The sequence below is a fragment of the Salvelinus fontinalis genome, chromosome 14 (assembly GCF_029448725.1).
Source record: "Salvelinus fontinalis isolate EN_2023a chromosome 14, ASM2944872v1, whole genome shotgun sequence".
In the NCBI taxonomy this organism is placed as follows: Eukaryota; Metazoa; Chordata; class Actinopteri; order Salmoniformes; family Salmonidae; genus Salvelinus; species Salvelinus fontinalis.
In genome coordinates this window covers 48,415,764-48,437,150 of record NC_074678.1, presented here as the reverse complement: position 1 = coordinate 48,437,150, position 21,387 = coordinate 48,415,764, and the positions used below count along the sequence as shown (strand labels likewise).

Sequence of the window (21,387 nt, the reverse complement as noted above, 5' to 3'; positions counted from 1 at the left end):
TTTAAAATAGAATGTCCAGAAGGACAGAGTCATCATGCTTTTCCATTTTGGATAAATTGAGGCACTGACAACCGCCCCACATGTTTAAGTATTTTATTATAAATTACAATTCAAGCTCAGTACATATTCAAAGTATTTTTTTACATTTGCTTAAGGCGTAAAACTGGATTTCAAAAGGTAACAGTACAATTGGCCCTGTCCAGAATTCCTTGCCCCCTATGTGTAGACCTGAAATGACTGGACAGGTGGAAGCAATTTAGCAACAATTCCACCTCGTCTGTATGTCACCATATACTGTATCATTTTCAAGTGGGTAGGGGCTAGGGGTTATTTCTGGACACGGCCATATGGCGCATTCATGGCAACTCGGAACCTCAGGTTGAAATTAACAATAGTTATTTGCGTAGGAGCTTTTTGTTTGGTTGATTCTGATCATTTCCAAGTGGGAAACTCGGGCCTCGTCCTATGAGTTTCCAAGTTGTCTTGGGCGTACCAATAGACCATCAACACATCCCGGTCATATAGCATTGGGACAAGTGCTGAGATCCACAGGTCAACAGAAAAAGTGCTCTCAATCTGTAATGTACACAGGCCCCGTACATTAGTTCTACAACATATGGCACAATAGAAAGTTCTTGTAAAAATGTTTTATTACAAGCGTTGTCAAGACACTGCACAATTAGTGTGTAAACATTACTGTGCAGACAAAGGCCAGGATTCAAAAATCGGTAAAACGCTGTCGACAATGCACCTTTTTAAAAGGCAATGTTCCTGCATTAACAAAACACTGTAGATGACGGCTTAATGGAAATGACTTTCCATTAGGGCAAGGGCAAGCGCGCAAATAACGTGGATAAGATTGAATCCCGACCAAACTATGCGCTGTATCATAACCATGGTGTCAAATGCGTTGTAAATCAGTTGTACATCCTAAAATGTGTACAGGGCCATCGACGTATTATGATAATGAATATTAGGCAGATAGTTCGTGCTTAGGATGTCTGCAATTAGTCCCCCAGCTGCATAATTAGCATGTAAAATAGACCGTTGTGACATTATTGTGGAGTTGTGCTGAATAGACCCAAACAGACTCTGCCTTAGAATTCATTAGCAAACGGCTCAGTTTGAGCCTTAATAGAAAGTGCCTTCAGTCACGCCACATATATCCACTACATTAGTATCAATGTAGTCACTGCTGTTATCTGCAGTAAAAAAAAATAATAGAAGCACTCAAGTGCACTCTCACACACTGTCCATAGTGGCATTTATCACCAAAGGTAAAAATGGGCCGTTGCTGCTTCATATTCTGCTGCTTCCTGGCCCATATTCCCTTGCAGGTCACTCCGCACTCCATGCCAGCACAGCTCAGATAATGTCACTCCGAGAGACACACAGGCTTGCATCCCAAACTACCCTATTTAGTGCACTACTACCCATAGGGCTCTGGTTAAAAGTAGTGCAGTGTATAAAGAGGGTGCCATTTGGGACAGTCTTCCACAATTCATACGACGCTGGCACTGATCCAGTAAGTCTACATAGCCAATACTGGCTTACCCAAACATATGGCTAAAACGACAGTAAAATTGATGTTTTTTAACAATTCACTTCCTGCACATTCAAAACAACTCTAGAATTGTTCTCTCCTTTACACCACACAATTGTCATGCACCGTTTATTTGCCAGCCCAAAACCTTCTGGGTAGTCATAACATAAATTTATGGTAGTATGGAGGAAGCAAAAAAAAAATTTTTTGGTTTTGTGAGATCAAACATTTGGTATCGTCTCTGCTATCACTCAACTCCTATCCGATGGTCAGTGCAAGCTTCGACGTTATTGCATCCAGCAACTCTCTGTTAGTGCAGTAACGTAACAGTTAAAGGGAGGTGAGGTGTAGGCTGTGACCAGGAGGATGATATAGCTGGATGGGGGCTGGAGAGAGAGGAGGGGAGCATCGGGTAAGACAGAGCATGGGGGAGGGGTTACTTCACTTCCCATGGCCAATGATGTCCTCATACTGAGGCGGCGGCTCTGTCTCTATGTGCACATCCGTGTGGCCAACCGCCTCCTCATAAGACGGCGGTGGCTCTCCCCTGTTTCCCCTCGCAGACGTGACATCCGAACCCGGGTAGGCAGGGCTGCTGTGGACGCTGAGCTCGGAGTGGTCGTGGAAATCCCGTCCCCACTGGTCCATGGAGACCACCGATAGGGTGGGGTCCCGGTGGGAGCCCCCCAGGGCGGGGCTGCGCTCCGAACGCTTACGGGAGTGGCAACGCCACACAGTGATGGCCACTGCTGCGATGAGGAGGAGAACCAGGAGCAAGGGGAGGATCAGGTAGAGGGAGTGGACTCCGCCAACCACCGACGGCAGCCCGCCACTTGGGCTGCTCTCCCGCACATACTCCTCCCAGAACCGTTGCTGCAGCCAATCAGAGAGCTACATCAGACCAATTACTGGGCAGAATTATCAATTCCTGGACATTTAAAGTAAAAGAAACATGTGAAATCTACAAATGCCATTTGCAATATTCTGAATGCCATACTCCAGAAAGCACACACACGCATACAAAATAAAAACACAAAGCTGTCCACACGTGCGGGCTGCACATCCCTCTGCGTGACGGACTGTGCATTCCCTGTCCTGACAATAGTCGCAGCAATGACCCTCTCCCTACTGAGCAGCACTCTCAGAGAGTCAGCTACCCTTCCTGCTGATTATCATCACTTCCTGAAAAGCAGGAACATTCCACAGGCCAGCACACTCGGAGTAGGATTACAAGTGTTTTTGTTATCGAGTGCGTGTGTGTCAATGAGGGAGCAATAGCGAGACAAAGAGCATTGTGTGTGCGAGTGTTGCGTACAAGTTTGGGGTCAATTCCAAAAGTAAACAAACGAGGTACATTTTTCCTCAATGCTTCCCATATAAGGAACATAAAAAATAAAAAAGGAATTTGAATTTCAGTTTACGTCCTAATTAGACTGAATTGAAATGGAATTGACCCCAAACCTGGTTGCACACGTGTGTTGCGTGCGCGTCTCACTCACAGTTTTCTCGTCATTCTCAAAGGCCTCCCTGGCCTCCTCGTAGGTGCAGATCTCCTCCCTGCACTCTCTCTGGATGTTGCCCTGCCGGATCTCCTCTAGCAGGTAGCTGTTGTCCCTGCGCTGCCGGCTCAACACTGAGTTCGCCAGGTCCGACGGCAGGAACACTGTCAGAGAGGGAGATGGAGGGAAGAGAAAAGAGCGAGAAGGGGAGGAAGAAAGAGAACAAGTGATGAAAGATTCAAAAATGGTAGGGAGAGAACAGGGTACAAAGAGAGACGCGAGAGAGAAAAAGAGGCAGAGGATAATACAAAGCCAGCAGAAAAGAGGGAGCTGCCTACTAACTGCATTTCTGTATAAAACAAAAGCTTCTTTGATTAGAACGGCCAATCCTGGCCAGTATAAGTTAAACTAACTCTGGGAATCAAGAGAGGGGCACAGAGCGGCCCTCTGTTGGACTGATTTGGGACTCCATGGACAGGAACCATATTGTGTTTAAAAACATCTGATTAGACTCACAGAAGGGAGAGTCGACTAACATTTTCCTGGACAAACCACAGTGTTGAGTAGTTGTTTAATAAACAAGGACCAGCCTTGCAGGTAGTGCATTTACGCAAATGTACATGACGAAAAGCACATGCCATAGGCCTATGAATAGCCTAGAGAACAAACGTACCACTCCCCATGATTCCTGCTGGTCTGTTTGGGGTGGGTGACGGTGTCTGTTGGCAGAAAAACATTCACCAGAAACAGTCAGTTCCATGTTTTTAACTGGGACAAAGTCAATGAGAGGAAACAGGACAATAGTAGTCCTAGTCATAAAAAAAAACTGGTGATTCAGACATTCTAAATATACAAACTATAAAGTAGGCCTAGGCTCATAATTGCCACAGTTTTTTAGGCTAACGTTACTTTTCCCATAGAGCATCAGAGTTCGCATAATCCTGTCATTCCTATTGAACTCCTGACAGACGTATTAACGGAAATGGCCGTCACACACAGTGTACTGTAAATTCCATGCATCCGTGGCCAGCTAAAATCTGAATGACCAAACGCTGACCAGGGTTATACAGGAATGTTACCGCTATGACCGAAATAGAACACCAGCAGAAATGTAACAAACAAAGCGCTGCCCTGCCCTGTTCCTTCCATCTCTTCAAAAGCGGCACAGGATGCGAATTGCGAAACCGTTATTAGAACAATAAAAACTGCTGTAATTTTTGGCGATATTATCACAGCCGCCTATATGTGTGAACAGTGAGATGGACGACATCTGAGATTGAAGCTGGCTGACGTTTAGCTCGCTGACAATCGGATGATTTGTAACAATTTCGCTGACTGATTTGCTACATTGTAGGCTAAGGAGCGACTCTTATCGTTCCAATGAGCAACGGTTTTTTAGCTAACCGCTTCAAGAATAAACGTAAGATTCAAAGCGTTTATTTTTCAAATGAAAATGGTAAATAATTTAAGTTTATTTACCTGTTTCCTTCCCGAACGCGCTCTAAGCTCCACTAACACCTCAGTGGCCAAAATGTTTCTACGCACGCGCAAAAGCCTGTTGGATAGGCGTTTTCTCTTTTTTTCCATTTTAAAGAGACAGTCAGGTGACTGGCATCAAATCCCTAGAAGGCTATGTGCTATTTCTACACAATATCATTATTTGTTTCACATTATATCATTGGGAGTGTGCAGCAAGAATTAAAGAGACTGTGTAAGCTACTAACGGTGCACAGTTAGGCATCCTGGAGATATGTAGACCACATTTTGTTAATGATTAAATGCATCAGGAAACGTTGCCTGTCAAAGGCATTGACTCGTGAGTCAATAGCAATCAATGCACGGAGTGCTTGGTGTCTAGCCAGGGCCTAGACACTAAGCATTTTGTCATTTAACAAAATGTGTGCTGCACAGTGCACTGAAATTACATATTATCTAAATTATCTCTTGAATGATAAAAGAATAGATAGTAGTACAATTTAAGATGGGTTGTTAGTCTCATCACTCAGTAGCATCAGACTATCAATCAATTAACCTGAAGAGTTGACAATATTGTGACAAATTCAGGGGGTGGCCCTGACCGGGACTCGAATCAAGTTCCAACGGCTGTCAAGCCAATACCTTAACCATTAAGCAAGAGGTTCAAAACCACTTGAGGAGGTCGCTAGGTGTTGGGTTAAGGTCACTACATTACTCCCTTCCTTCGGGAGAGTGTGTCCCTCTCGTGTACACGCCTCTCAGATGGCCGCCTTTGCGCCATCCCACTTCTGACACCAGTTTGTTGAAATCAGGGGGTGCCCCTGACCGGGATTCAAACCCAGATCCAGTGACTGTCAAGCCAACACCTTAACCGTTATGCCAAGAGGTTCGAACCTCTTGGCGATGTCACTAGGTGCTGGGTTAAGGTCCCTAAAATATTATAACATCCAATAGCACAACACCATTGACAAACACATTTACTGTATATTGACTGGTATAATAGCTTAGATGTCTGACTGACAGACCCAAGGTTGTGGGTTTCAATCCTATTCAATCCTATCTCCTAAACTCACTGCACTGGTGTCAGAAGAGGATGCCACTTCCCTGAAGCCATTGGAGGCGTGCCCAGGTGTCACATGAGTAACTAGAGATAGGGATGAGCGCTGGGCCAGGCATGTTTCCCAGATGATGGAGGTAGTGTAGATGTAGCATCCTTAGTAGAACACCATCCACTTAGTAGGACTACAACACCAGCTCATCAAGAGGTTCAGATATCTTGGAATACATGGCTTAGATGGTGGACTCATTCCAGAAGTGGAAAAAGTACCCAATTTTCATACTTGAGTAAAAGTAAAGACAACTTAAAAGAAAATTACTCAAGTAAAAGTCACCCAGTAAAATACTACTTGAGTAAAATAATAAAGTATTTGGTTTTAAATGTACTTAAGTATCAAAAGTAAAAGTATAAATCATTTAAAATGTCTTATATTGAGCAAACCAGACAACACACTTTTATTGTTTTTTTTAATTTACGGGGTCACAGTTCAACACTCAGACACAATTTACAAAATAAGCATTTGTGTTTAGTGAGTCTGCCAGATCAGAAGCAGTAGGAATGACAAGGGATGTTCTCGTGATAAGTGTGTGGTGAATTAGACAATTGTCCTGTCCTGCTAAGCATTCAAAATGTAACGAGTACTTTTGCGTGTCAGGGAAAATGTAAGGAGTAAAAAGTACATTATTTTCTTTACGAATGTAGTGGAGTAAAAGTACAAATTGTGAAAAATATACGTAGTAAAGTAAAGTACAGATACCCCCAAAAACTACTTAAGTAGTACTTAAAAATATTTTTACTTAAGTACTTTACACCACTTACTGATTCACACACAATTGTAGATTTGGATCTTGCTTAGGCTTACTGGCAAATTTGCTGCAATGTACACAGTGTATGTGTGTGTGTATGTGTGTGTGTGAGTGAGTGTGTGATGTCTCTTAGTGATGTGATTGATCTATTGTGTTGTTGTGGCTCGGGGGGTGTTGTGTTAGTGTGTGATGATCCACTCGGTGCCTTCTTGTTCCCCTGAGAGCCTCTTGATTAGAATCTGTAATCATCAGTGATTATGTAGAAAGACTTTGCCATGAGGCACAGTCGTCCTACAGTCCTAAAAGACAGAAATGCACACAGAGATGCAGGAACACACACACAGACAAGCGTGAACGCGCATGCACACACACGGACTCATTATTACAAATACTGAGTTTTTTTGTCAATTATGTTGGAGTGTTGGAGTGTGCTCATGGTTGTCCGTAAATAAATAAAAATTACAAAATGTGCTGCCTGGTTTGCTTAATATAAGGAATTTGATGTATAGCATTTACTTTTTACTTTTACTTAAGTATGGTAGGCCTACTTTTTCCATCGCTGTATTTAAGTACATTTAAAACCAGATACTTTTAGAATTTTACTCAAGTAGTATTTTACTTTGTGACTTTCACTTTTACTTGAGTGATTTTCTATTAAGGTATCTTTACTTTTACTCAAGTATGACAATTGAGGACTTTTCCACCGATGCACACTTCTGCTTGATCTTTGATGGTTGAAACCCTATTATCTTGCTATGACCCAAATGTAGTGCGACATAAACTCCTCTTTGTTGTCCAGTCATCTTTCCACTTCTGTTGTATTGGTTGAAACTTTTCGTTGCCCTAAAAACAATACCCCTATGCATTATAATTGGAATAGAGGTACAGCTAGTGGCTTTAAAAAAAAGTTTTTTTCATTTTTAAAAATGTTAATTCACCTTTTTTTAACCAGGTAGGCCAGTTGAGAATAAGTTCTCATTTACAACTGCGACCTGGCCAAGATAAAGCAAAGCAGTTTGACACATATAACAACACAGAGTTACACATGGAATAAACAAACGTACAGTCAATAACACAATAGAAAAGTTTATATACAGTGTGTGCAAATGAGGTAAGATTAGGGAGGTAAGGCAATAAATAGGCCATAGTGGCGAAGTAATTGCAATTTAGCAATTAAACACTGGAGTGATAGATGTGCAGATGATGATGTGCAAGTAGAGATACTGGGGTGCAAAAGAGCAAAAAAAGAACAATATGGGGATGAGGTAGTTGGGTGGGCTATTTACAGATGGGCTGTGTACAGGTGCGGTGATCGGTAAGCTGCTCTGACAGCTGATGCTTAAAGTTAGTGAGGGAGATATGAGTCTCCAGCTTCAGTGATTTTTGCAATTCGTTCCAGTCATTAGCAGCAGAGAACTGGAAGGAAAGGCGGCCAAAGGAGGTGTTGGCTTTGGGGATGACCAGTGCAATATACCTGCTGGAGCTCCTGCTACGGGTGGGTGTTGCTATGGTGACCAGTGAGATGAGATAAGGCGGGGTTTTACCTAGCTAAGATTTATAGGTGACCTGGAGCCAGTGGGTTTTGCGACGAATATGTAGCGGGGGCCAGCCAACGAGAGCATACAGGTCGCAGTGGTGGGTAGTATATGGGGCTTTGGTGACAAAACGGATGGCACTGTGATAGACTGCATCCAATTTGTTGAGTAGAGTGTTGAAGGCTGTTTTGTAAATGACATTGCCGAAGTCAAGGATCGGTAGGATAGTCAGTTTTACGAGGGTGTGTTTGGCAGCATGAGTGACGGAGGCTTTGTTGCAAAATAGGTTTAATTTTAGATTGGAGATGCTTAATGTGAGTCTGGAAGGAGAGTTTACAGTCTAACCAGACATCTAGGTATTTGTAGTTGTCTATGTATTCTAAGTCAGAACAGTCCAGAGTAGTGATGCTAGACGGGCGGGCAGGAGCGGGCAGCGATCGGTTGAAGAGCAAGCCACTAACTGAGTAGATATGGGATGTATCATCCATGCGTATGCAGCATACAAGTTTAGGAGAAACCAATGAATTTTGGGATATTTTGTTTTTACAAAATATCAAATTCAAAATGTCTAATCAAACTCCAGTCTATGATCAGATTTGACTGTAGTTTAAAATGAACACTGAACACATCACCTATAGGTCTAACAGCCTACATGGGACTGAAATTAACCATGAATCATATCAAATAATTTCACTCGTCAGAAAACCCCCATGTTCATTGAATGGGGCGGCAGGTAGCATAGTGGTTAGAGCGTTGGGCCAGTATTTTTTTCAAAAAGTTGATGAAAATGTATATTTCCGTCATTTTATCATACTACGCCATCAAAATGTCATGAATTCTAACCACTTTTAAATGGACATATGAATGTCAAAGCTTCAAAGCTCACTACATTGAATCACCATATTAAAGCCCATTTCATAGAGAATGTTATTAACTGGACTATATGTAGTAACTTACTTTGAAGAGATGCTGATTGGGGCTAAACAGGTGTTTGGCGTTTGGCAGTCTAAATTCAGGGTAGTTGTCTTTAACTGCCATTTCCCGAAAGTCAGACTCTTCCCACACTCCAACAAATGTTTCTCAGCCTCAGAAGCATCTGCATTCACCAAATGTTGTGTGGGTATCCTTAGACTTTTTCTCCAGACGTAGACATCGGGAATTGTTGAGCATACAATTTTTATACAATTTATTCATTTTTTTGTTGTTGCCAAAAATGGATTTTAGGTAGGCCTTTAGTGTTTTACAGATATAGAAACATGAACGTGTATTTATCCACAATCTGCTGTGTATAAATCCGGTCTTGGAGTGTTTTAACAAAATGGAAGAAAATATTTAGGCTGACTTCATCCAGTGTCTAGAATTTTCTGTTGGCATAATATGCAAATATGAGCATAATTTTATTTGCATGATATGCAAATACGAGAATATTTAAGGAATGATCACCTAATTTGCATATTTTAATACAATATTTCAGGAATATTGTAATACAAAAAAGCTATATTTGTATCTACATTCAACTGGTAAAAGTTGATTGTGATAGAATTAGGCTAAAGGAAAATTACCTTGTTAGGGTGTGGTGCCTGGCCTCAAAGTATCAAATGTGTGTAGGAGTGGGACAGACTTTTTCCCCTATATAAAAAAAAATATATAATACCAAATTACTGGAAACTTCCTTGAAGAAATAAGAATCGGTTAGGTTCAATTATAAAAAATAAGATTACATAGCCCCTGTTTTGTTCTGAGAGAAAGGGAGAGAGAGTGAGAGAAAGGGAGGGAGAAAGAGCGAGAGAGAGCGAGAGAGAGAAAATGGGAGGGGGTGACCCTGCAGGTGCCGCTCTGTGATATTTCAGCAATGTGCAGTGCAGTCACATCAGCAGTTGTGGGACGGCTGCAGCAGCGTCCCTGACGCGCAGAGGCTGCCCACTCTCCATACCGCGGGGGATAATCCCCAAATTCTTGGTTTGCGACCCAACCGCAAACCCACGATCCTCGGAGAAAGATACTTTTGTTTAGCACCCCATCATCCGCCATCCATGGCTTCATCCGGGAGTGGAATGGAGGAAGTGCGCGTGTCGGCGTTGACCCCCCTGAAGTTGGTTGGCTTGGTGTGCGTCTTCCTTGCGCTCTGTCTGGATGTCGGGGCTGTGTTGAGCCCCGCGTGGGTAACAGCGGATAATCAGTACTACCTGTCTCTGTGGGAGTCCTGCTGGAAGCCCGTCACCTCGGACACATGGCAGTGCAACACCACACTCGAGACTGGTGAGAGAGACCTTCCTCATGCTTCCTATGTTTTAACTGTTCAAATTGCCATTATGCATCTATATTGTGTTTGGGATTAGGGAAAATGTGATAGGGTTCTATTTTGGGGGATTTAGGGATATTTTTGGTACCCACAGTCATATTCAAAGCATCCATTGAGATGCATATTAATTCAGAAATGACAATGGGGCCCCTGCTGCTGAGTCCACTGGTGCATCAGCACAAACATTGTTTTTCTCTGCTCAGTAACAATTTATGATGAGGCTAAAAGGATGGGGCTAAAAGGAAATAGCAGGAGCATAATTTTCTTAATATAGATTTTCCCCATTCCCCATTTAAGATGTGTGCACTCTAAAACAGCTGTCTTTTCTAAGTTAAAAAGAGTTTATTTCAACGTAATACTTATAATATAATTATATGAGACTTTATAAAGTTCTCAGTTACCCTATTTTCTATTTGCCGAGCATGCCGCTAAATGATGTGGGTATTTTTGCCTTGCGAGTGAGCGGTGGTCCAGCTGGTGTTTTATTGGGCTTTTGTTGCCGACAAAATCAGCCATTGTTGGGGTTCCTCCGCCGGACATGGAGTAAGGGAAACGTTGAGAACCGAACTTCCCAGTGATCCAAATATCCTGCCGGGACATAAGTGTAACAAGGGCAACAAGTGCCGCATTCGAGAAATGCTGTATTTCTCCCTGAAAAGGGGACTTATTTTTCAGCCAGCACAGAAGCTTTTGTAGAAACAATCTGTAATTCGATTATTCCGCCACGTGTGTTTAATGTGTCTTTTTATCTAGTAATTTTTGGCTTGCTGATTGTTGTCCTGTGTGTTGTGCAGGCAGAAAGTACGTTTTTGTTTATTTGTCTGACAACACTGTTTTGTTTCTGTGATGAGTAACTGGAGGTCATTTTGTCCCTGCTTCTTCCTACTGTCACTCTGACACAAAGTGCAGCTTGATTCCTTATAAAGACACGGAGTCTCCATGTCAGCAGCAGCCAGCATACCACATTAACTGCACACAGCAAACTGCTCATTTTGTCAGGCTGGCCTTGCACTAGGCTTACATATTGATTTGACTCACAGTAATCAGTCAGTTTCTTCTCCCAATATCCAGGTTCTCTCAGTGTCATGCCCAGGACATTAAACAAATTGTGTTAGTGTTGAAATGACCAGGTAGGTACACTCAATAATGAGTTCTGCAGGGTTGTTGTGCATGTTTGTTGACGTCCTATATGTCTGTGCCAAAGAACATTCTATTAACGCAGATGACAAATGGAAATGGGTGACGTTTGTATACTACACTCAAGCACCCACACTTTTTCTCTTTTTTGATTACCCTCTCACACACACACACACACACACACACACACACACACACACACACACACACACACACACACACACACACACACACACACACACACACACACACACACACACACACACACACACACACACACACACACACACACACACACACACACACAGGGCAGAGGTCGGGTCAGATACAAAACATGCAGGGGTTGACACAGTCTCAGGAATATGGAGTGTCTCTGTGAGAACGTTTTGTGCTGATGCCAGTCCAGTGAGAGGGACGCAACGAATGTGGACCGAGTGTGTGAGCACTACGCAGGCAGTACTCATCATTATTAGCACTGATTCTAGTTCAGTCAGAGGTGATGATGGGGGAATATGAGACTCAGGCTGCATCCCAAATGGCACCATATTATTCCTCACATACACTGTATAATAATTTCAAACCTTTCTTACATTTGCAAATGATCGCCTACACTCGGTGGCCAGTTTATTAGGTACATCCATCTAGTACCGGGTCGGATCCCCCTTTGTCTCCAGAACATCCTGAATTATTTGGGCATGGATTCGACAAGGTGTCGGAAACGTTCCACAGGGATGTTGGTCCATACTGCCACGATGGCATCACGCAGTTGCTGCAGATTTGACTCCGGTACATTCACGCTGCGAACATCCCGTTCCATCTCATCACAAAGATACTCTATTGGGTTGAGGTCTGGGGATTGCGCAGGCCACTTAAGTAAACTGAACTCGCTGTCATGTTCCTGGAACCATTCTGAGACAATACATGCTTTGTGACATGGCGCATTATCCTGCTGGAAGTATCCATGTGACAAAGGGTAAACTGTAGCCATGAAGGGATGCACCTGGTCAGCAACAATGTTCAGATATGCTGTAACGTTCAAACGTTGCTCAGTTGGTATCAAGGGAGCTAACGTGTGCCAGGAAAACATTCCCCATACAATTACACCAACGCTACCAGCCTGGACCGTTGACGCCGGGCAGGATTGGGCTTATGCCAAATCCTGACTCTGTCATCAGAATGACACAACAGGAACCGGGATTTGTCGGACCAGGCAATGTTTTTCCACTCCTCAATTGTCCAGTGTTGGTGATTGCGTGCCCACTGGAGCTGCTTCTTCTTGTTTATAGCTGATAGGCGTGGAACCCGGTTCTGGTCGTCTGCTGCAATAGCCCATCCGTGACAAGGACCGACATGTCGTGTGTTCCGAGATGCCATTCTGCACACCACTGTTGTACTGCACCGCTATTTGCTTCTTTGTGGGCCGCCTGTTGGCTTGCACGATTCTTGCCGTTCTCCTTCGACCTCTCTCATCAACCAGCTGTTTTCGGCCACAGGACTGCTCCTGACTGGATGTTTTTTTGTTTCTCGCACAATTCTCAGTAAACCCTAGATACTGTTGTGCGTGAAGAAAATCACCCGCCTGCCACATTCTGCCTACAGGCCCGCCAGTTGGGGTACCCTGCCATAGGAGAACCCTTTGAATAACTATTTTTGGTTCCAGGTAGAATCCTTTTTTCCCCCAGGTAGAACCCTTATCAGTTGCTTGTAGAACAACAAGTAATCTAACAAGTAATCTAACAATTCCCCAACAACTTCCTAATACACACAAATCTAAAGGGGTGAATGAGAATATGTACATATAAATATATGGATGAGTCGGCCATAGGCAAGGTGCAATAGATGGTATAAAATACAGTAGATACATATGATATAAGTAATGTAAGATATGTAAACATTATTAAAGTGGCATTATTTAAAGTGGTATTGTATAAAGTGACTAGTGATCCATTTATTAAAGTGGCCAGTGATTGGTTCTCAATGTAGGCAGCAGCCTCTCTGAGTTAGTGATTGCTGTTTAGCAGTCTCATGGCCTTGAGATAGAAGCTGTTTTTCAGTCTCTCGGTCCCAGCTTTGATGCACCTGTACTGACCTCGCCTTCTGGATGGAAGCAGGGTGAACAGGCAGTGGCTCGGGTGGTTGTTGTCCTTGATTATCTTTTTGGCCTTCCTGTGACATCGGGTGCTGTAGGTATCATGGAGGGCAGGTAGTTTGCCCCCGGTGATGCGTTGTGCAGACCACACCACCCTCTGGAGAGCCTTGCAGTTGAGGGCGGTGCAGTTGCCGTACCAGGCTGTGATACAGCCTGACAGGATGCTCTCGATTGTGCAACTGTAAAAGTTTGTCAGGGTTTTGGGTGACAAGCCAAATTTCTTCAGCCTCCTGAGGTTGAAGAGGCGCTGTTGCGCCTTCTTCACCACGCTGTCTGTGTGGGTGGACCATTTCAGTTTGTCTGTGATGTGTACGCTGAGGAACTTAAAACTTTCCACCTTCTCCACTGCTGTCCCTTCGATGTGGACATGGGGGATGCTCCCTCTGCTGTTTCCTGAAGTCCACGATCATCTCTTTTGTTTTGTTGACGTTGAGTGAGAGGTTGTTTATTATCTATGCATAGTCACTTTACACCTACCTACATGTACATATTACCTTGACTAACCCGTATCCCCGCACATTGACTTGGTACCGGTACCCCCTGTATATAACCTCGTTATTGTTGTTTTATTGTTGCCCTATTATTTTTTGACTTTAGTTTATTTAGTAAATATTTTCTGAACTCTTATTTTTCATAACCACATTGTTGGTTAAGGGCTTGTAAGTAAACATTTCACGGCCCTACATATTTCAAAATAGTTGGGAAGAGATTTTTGACGTACCGATTCCATGGTATGAGTTGATATATAAAACGACGCAAGATTCAAGTCTTCCCAGCCGAAATTATTATATAGAATCCTTGCCACCAACAAAATGTTGAATATTTGGGTCATACAATCATCGAAGCTCTGCAGATTTTGTTGTGAGGATACAGAATCAATAGACCATTTATTTTGGTATTGCCCTCAGGTAGCCTGTTTCTAGTCTCAGGTTCAGGTTGCTTTCTGTATTGTTGTTTTCTGTTTTTCTTTGTCTTTGTCTTTTTTGTTCATTTTCTTGGTTATTGTGGGGGGGGGGAGGGGTCTGTGGGGGGTCTCGGATGGTTGAGGGGCAGCTGTTGGGGAACTGTGGGGGGGTCTTGGAGGGCCGGTGGCTGATGGATCGCTGGTTCGGGTCCCCTTTTTTGACCTTGTGGGAGATCTGTCAATGTGACCTTGAGCAGGGCGTTGACCCTGGTTGCTTCTGTGGGTCGCTCTGGATGTGAGTCTGTTAGATGACTAATGTGATGTAGTTGTTGAGCGTCTTCACTACAAGTATATTGTATGTTTTTAATATTCTTATATTTTTTTATAATAATACATTTACAGTAAGGTCTAGACCTATTGTATTTGGTGCATGTGACAAATAAAATTTGATTTCATTTTCCAACAATGCAGAGTTAAAGATAAATATATATATATTTTTTTAATAGAAATAGTGACACAATAAATAAATACAGTGAATAACGAATAACAATAACGACTAAAATAACCCTTACCACAGAAGGGGAAAGAAAGGGTTCTACCTGGAACCAAAAAGGGTTCTCCTTTGACAGTGTTTCCAAACTCCGGTCCTCGAGTACCCCCGACAGCACACATTTTAGTTGTAGCCCCCGACAAAAACATCTGATTCAACTTCTCAAAGGCTTGACGATTAGTTGACAAGTAGAATCAGGTGTGCCTGTCCGGGACCACAACAAAAATGACACATTCCTTCTACTGTCTCAGGCTGAGATGGGCCCTGAAGGCCAATACAGATTTTTCGATTAACAGGGATGGCTGCTCCTGAAATACACACAGGGAGATGTAATTACCGATCAGATTGGATCTTGCATATCACCATTTCCATCTGTCATCACACAGGACCTAGGTTGCATCCTAAATGGGACCATATTCCCTACATAGTGCACTAGTTTTGACCAGAGCTCAAAAGTAGTGCATTGCATAGGGAATAGGGTGCCATTTTGGACTCAGACCCAAGATTAATAGTTAGCCCTTCCTGTCCTTCAAGCACTGAGACTTCTGGCTGTATTTCTCGCACAGAACATGTGGGTCCGTTCCAAATCTCTGAGCTGCTGAGATGAGTTTCTGTATCCTGCTGTTACACAACTGATAGAGACTGATAAGAACCTCAGTAGCTCCTGCAATTTCAGTTGCAGTCTGATAGGGAAAAAAGGACCGAAATGACTAGAAGATGACTAGAATGATTAGATACAGACAGACAGGAGTTAGTGTAGCTCCTGCGGTCGGGGAGGCAGCCAGTGAGGTGGCTGCAAATGAGAGGTCAAGGGTCGTTCCAAGTCAGTACCGCATGTTATGAAAGCACTGAGGCCGCAGGGAGCTCTGCGTTTTGTGGGTTCCCTCCAGCTTCCTGTGATGGATGACAGGACCATTTTAAAACTCTAAATCGTAGAAGCCATATTTGGTCAAAGAAGTGAATGTTTGTTTATGTTCGAGCAGCTCGGCCTATGGAATGAATTTCCCTCCGACGAGGACGGGAACTGTAATTTAAGCGGCTTACACGCTGTCACATTCTCTCATTGTCGAATGGTTTGATGGTTCTCGTATTGCTATGGAGTGGAAATAATTTGCCATGCATCAACCTGTTTAGCTGTGATTGTAATGAACATTGTGTGATTATGTCTAACGATGAGCATATTTTATCATTAGAAACCAAACCCTTTCTGTGAGGGTATTTACTTTGTTAACATATATTTGTAATAGGTAATCAACAACCCCATCATAACATCCCTTGTTTGTTTACATATACCATTTCCCCACCCAGAGTCTAGACTGTTACTCCCAACAATTATATAGTTATATCACTCAGCAGTCCATCAGTCTTGATAGCCCACTCAGTCTACTAAAATGATGTGCCTAGAAGCCAGTATACCCCCCACACAGTCTAGCCTGTTAGATAAGAGTGTCTAGCAGCTAGCTATGTGAGACTAAGCTTGTTTAACATTCTATCACTGGGTGGAGTTGGCCCAAGTAGACGCTGATCTTGGGTCATTGGGTCAATTTGCATTTCCCCCACTTATGGTAGATCTGATCCTAGATCTGCACAGAGGGGAAACTTCACCACAGAGCACATTGTATCCAAGCTTTCTCCCCAAATACCACCTATTACATTCTAGAGAATTTCTATCCCTTATTCCTCAACCCACCAACATTTTTATTCTACCGAGGTTATTTTTCATTCCATACATTCAGAGATGTGGATCAATATAGTAGACCTAGCTAGTAGCTCTCTCTCCCTCTCGCCCGCCCCCTATCCCTGTTAGCATTCCAGCGAGTGCTATTTCTAGTCTCTACTCGAGTTGAATGTTTTGCAGTTCTTCTGAATGAAAGGCTGAGACTGCTGCTGATTTTGCATCGGGCAGGCAGGATGGATACCTATTACCGGAGTCACCCAGATAATTGCTTTGTCTACTTCTGCTGCTGCACTGGTATTCATTAAGAAGCCTAGCAGTGAGAGTGAGAAAGAGACGGAGAGAGCGTGCGTGTGTGTGCGTGCGTGCGTGTGTGTGTGTGTGTGCGTGTGTGCGTGTGTGTGCGTGCGTGTGTGAGAAAGTATGCGCGCGTGCATTTGTTTGTTTTCGTCCATTCTTCTGTGTTGGGTAAAGATCTGATTTTAGTGCCAGGTTAACATTCTTGAACCATACGCCACACTGTAAACATGGATCACTAGGCTTATAACCCCCACGAAAACATTTTCTTTGCAAATCTCTGTCAAATTCTCAGAATACTCTTCCTATACCCATGAGGAATAGGAAGCCCTCTGTTACCAGATGGTGTGTGTGCAATGTGATTTTTCACCTGCATGACTTTCATGTCGGTGGCTGTGGCATTTTTCACTGTGGCTGTGTGACCCCCCCCCAACCACCACCCCCATAACTGAACATGTTTTTTTAGCCCCCTATCTCTCTCTCTCTCTCTCTCCCTCTCTCAGACTGGCAGATTGCCACGCTGGTCCTGTTGCTGGGTGGTGCAGCCCTCATCCTGTTCTCCTTCCTGGTGGCCCTGGTGTCAGTGTGGGTCGGCTCCAGGAGCCACTGCTACAGACCCATCGCTGTCATGCTGTTCGCTGCAGGTACGTTATTGAATCTGCCTTATTCTCTCCTTTTCTGTGTCATTTCATGTGCTCCATTTCTCGCCTTCACTCCCATTCCTCCTCTCTCCCTAACAGTGGTGCTCCAGGTCTGCAGTTTGATCCTCTACCCTGTTAAGTTCATTGAGACGGTCAGCCTGAGGATATACCACGAGTTCAACTGGGGCTATGGCCTCGCCTGTGGGGCCACCATCTTCTCTTTTGGAGGGGCCATTCTCTACTGCCTCAACCCCAAGAACTATGACGACTACTACTAAACCCTGCAAGATTAGAGAGGAGGAGAGGCCTCTACACAACTTCATGTTCCCCCACGCTCGCTGTGATAGCAGCTGAAACACTGAACCTTATAGAACTGGTAGAGAAAACACATGTTCACACAAATCGATTGGAGAATCAACAACAGTAGTGTCTGTCTATACATTCAAACCTTTACAATACTGTACTATACCAGACTTAAAAGGGACACGGTATAGCACAGTATGAGCTTGTGGTCTCCACAGGCATCTCCGCCTGTGTTGTGACCGACATCTGCCATAGGCTAAGTGGTGAGGCTAAAGAGCCAATCAGACAGTTCAATGGAATACTAATTACCAATCAGATTCATCAGTGAAATCATGTCCACATTCTGAGCACAGTAGGTCCCCTTTAATATAGGAACTCCAGTAGGAATTGGCAGCACAATGCTTTGTCATGAATAAACCACAGAGAACAGATGGATTAGCTGATCTCATACAGAGACGAGAGGGAGGAGAAGGGACAGCTGAGAGTGACGGACACACAGACCAATCAGAGAGCAGAGGGATGGGCCAGATGGACAGATTGATCTTGAGGAGGAAAGGAAGGTGACTCACCTAAGAAAAGGAATCAAGGATGCATGACATCGCCCCCACTCATATATGTGATTACCTTTGCTTGTGCCTTAATCTAAAAGAAGATTGGATTGGTTAAGGCAGGCAGCATAGAGTAATTTCCTTTTACCTATACTGCTCCTCTAGATCAGTGCAGATGAAGGGAAGGCAAAATGTGTAGAATTGCAGAAAATTAGTTGTAAAACTCTTGTTTCTCTCCACCCATGGAAAAATTAGTAGAATTGCATGACATTTGTTATAAATTTGCTAAATCTTCTCTCCGCGCCATGGCAAAATTTGTCGAATTGCAGGAAATTGACTCTAAAAGTCACATTTTTTCTCTCCACTGTCAAGAGGGGACGCTAAAATGCTCGCAAGGTGACTCTGACTGCCTGTGTGGGTATGGGTGTGGATTTGGGTACGCAGACCTGCGATCCACTACTGGCCCTCATGATGAGTTCAGATTTTTTGTGGCCCCCAGTCCTAATCTAAAACCAACTGCACCCTGCGGCCTAACCCCATCTTCGAATAGCAGCAGTTGTTTATATGTAAATAGAGTAGTTCGACGTGCTTTCGTGTGGTAAATGCATTTCTAATACAGTAAATTAGAGAAGTAGTAGTAGTTTATTTAAAGGGACAATGTGCAAATAAAAACACGTTTCAGACAGTGAAATATGATGCTTGCACCAGAATATGCTCAACACAGCTCATTTGAATCCACAGTCCCTAACTAAGCATAACGGAATACATAAACATAGCTAAATACACACACACACATCACTCATACAGTGGTATACTACGATATAACACAGGGGTGTCAAACTCATTCCACGGAGGGCCAAGTGTCTGGGTTTAAGACCTAGACAACCAGGTGAGGGGAGTTCCTTACTAATTAGTGACCTTAATCCATCAATCAAGTACACTCGGCACTCTGTGGAATGAGTTTGACATATGTGATATAACGGATGAAAACAAATGCAGGAGACATAAAATACAACTAATAGAATAAATACATCAAACACATTGAGACTTTTGTGCATTAATAATTAGTCCATGTGTGCAGGATTGATGCACCTTGATCCAAGCTTTGATTTGACCTCCATGGAGAAGGATTTAAAGTCGCTAGTGCTTCTTAAGGTAGACGTGCAGGAATTCCATCTTCTGATGCCTGAGGTGGAGAATGCTGACTTTCCAAAGGTGGTTTTCCTTTTTAGGAATGACACAGTCTCCACTTGTTGAGGTTCAGGTAGCTGCTGTTTTGTTCAGCAACCTGGTCTCAAAGCATTTTGCTTAATTCTATATGCAAATCCGTGACACTCCATTTAGTATCATATAAAATTTGATTTGATATGTTTGATATGTTGGGTTTTGTGTGGTATGTATTAATTTGTGAATGTCCATCACCCATTTCGTACAATATGTTACGAATTCTAGTTAGGTGGCTAACGTTAGCTAGGCTAGGGGTTTGGGTTAAGTTTAGGAGTTAGGTCAAAGGGTTAAGGTTAAGTTTAGGAGTTAGGTTAAAGGTTAGGGGAAGGGTTAGCTAAAAGCGTTGAGGTTAGAGTTGGGGGAAGGGTTAGCTAACATGCCAAGTAGTTGCAAACTAACTAAATAAGTTGTAAGCAATTGAATAGTTGCTAATTAGCTAAAATGGTCCGTGATGAAATTCTAAACACACAACCTTTGGGTTGCTAGATGTTCGCACTAAACACCCACCCTACTTTTGTATTTGCCATAAGTAACCATCTGTCTTATGTAACCATACCAAACATAACATACCATATTAATTTCAGTGTCCCGGATTTATAGTTACTATGTTACGCCTAGTCTGAGACCAGGCTGTGTTCAGAGCTTAATATGACACAATCTTTCAGAGGTGGGGGTGCAACATAGTTGATAAATCCTATAAACTACAGACAACTTAGAAAACAAAGTTGTCCAAATTGAACAGATTGTATTTGGGGTGATTACTATGGTGATGGTAATGTGATTTCCCGTCAAGGATATTCAGTGCTTGTTTACATAAAGATCGAAGGGGCTTAATTTTTGTTTCATTGGCTTGGGGCCAGCTGGTTATACAATAGGTGAGAGAAGATCATTGCATGTAAATTCATCTTGGCTGCCTCTGTAGAGTGAGTTCCTGACGTATCGGAAATTGGAATGACATATCCGATTTTGCTGGACACCTTAATGTTTTTTGTTGTTCAAAGTAGGGTCTAGATCAATGCCCAAATATTTCAACTGTGGACGAGTATGTCCGGGTACGCCTGTTTGTTTAGTTTTGTGGAGAATTACATCGCTAACGTTGTTCCCACATTGACGTTGAGCCACTTTCTCCAATGATGTGTGTGAAGAAAGCAAATTACCATTGTGTGTGTGGGCCCTGGAGCGATATGATCAGTCACTCCCACACTCGATGCCTCATTGGTTCAAACTGTTGGGATCTGCATCCCAAACGGCACCCTATTCCCAATTTCATGTAACGCTTTAGACCAGGGCCTATAGGGCTAGTGCACTATGTAGGGAATAGGGCAGTACTTGGGATAAAACCAAGATCTTACGCAGTATTATAGAAAACATCTTAAATATATACTCTGTATTCAAGACAAGAGTATATTTGTCTAGAATATACTATAGCTTCTGATCCATAACATCTTAAAACAAAAGTTAGTTGTCCTTTATATTAAAAACAATACAGGTAAAATGGAGAGTGTAGGAATGCATGTGTGCTTGAGGTAGAAAGTGTGTGCGTAGAGGAGTAGCGAGGTGTGTGTGTGCCGGGAGTGAATGAGTATGGATTGCTGCTGCTGTGTGGCTGACGCCAATTAGTTTGTTCACTAACACAATAAAACAGGTAATGAAAAAGACAAGTGTGTGTGTGTGCTTTTCATTTGCGAAAAGGGAGAAACCACGTCAGAGCAAGCAGTAGTGCATTAAATGAAATGCC

The 21,387-nt window shown here is 43.1% G+C and overlaps 2 protein-coding genes across 2 annotated transcripts; one reads left to right on the top strand and one right to left on the bottom strand.

Annotated features, from left to right (window-relative positions):
• Positions 1–79: 79 nt before the first annotated feature.
• On the bottom strand, positions 80–4,560 carry prrg1 (proline rich Gla (G-carboxyglutamic acid) 1). The gene is made up of 4 exons (XM_055862174.1): positions 4,522–4,560; positions 3,716–3,761; positions 3,043–3,206; positions 80–2,416 (listed from the first exon to the last, which is right to left on the bottom strand). Exons 2-4 carry the CDS (start codon positions 3,723–3,725, stop codon positions 1,985–1,987), a joined length of 606 nt encoding a protein of 201 aa, XP_055718149.1. The 5' UTR covers positions 3,726–3,761; positions 4,522–4,560; the 3' UTR covers positions 80–1,984.
• A 5,202-nt stretch (positions 4,561–9,762) lies between these two features.
• tmem47 (transmembrane protein 47) lies at positions 9,763–21,310 on the top strand. Its single transcript, XM_055862175.1, has 3 exons — positions 9,763–10,175; positions 17,434–17,574; positions 17,671–21,310. The coding sequence occupies exons 1-3, from the start codon at positions 9,950–9,952 to the stop codon at positions 17,847–17,849; spliced, it is 546 nt and encodes a 181-aa protein (XP_055718150.1). The 5' UTR covers positions 9,763–9,949; the 3' UTR covers positions 17,850–21,310.
• Positions 21,311–21,387: the final 77 nt, after the last annotated feature.

Excerpts from the sequence above, each read along its gene's own strand:
- prrg1 (XM_055862174.1), bottom strand. Across the intron at positions 2,417-3,042 it reads TTGAGAATGACGAGAAAACT|CAACGGTTCTGGGAGGAGTA; the intron begins GTGAGTGAGACG and ends GATTGGCTGCAG.
- tmem47 (XM_055862175.1), top strand. The coding sequence starts at position 9,950 with ATGGCTTCATCCGGGAGTGGAATGGAGGAAGTGCGCGTGTCGGCGTTG. Across the intron at positions 10,176-17,433 it reads CAACACCACACTCGAGACTG|ACTGGCAGATTGCCACGCTG; the intron begins GTGAGAGAGACC and ends TCCCTCTCTCAG. Across the intron at positions 17,575-17,670 it reads TGTCATGCTGTTCGCTGCAG|TGGTGCTCCAGGTCTGCAGT; the intron begins GTACGTTATTGA and ends TCTCCCTAACAG.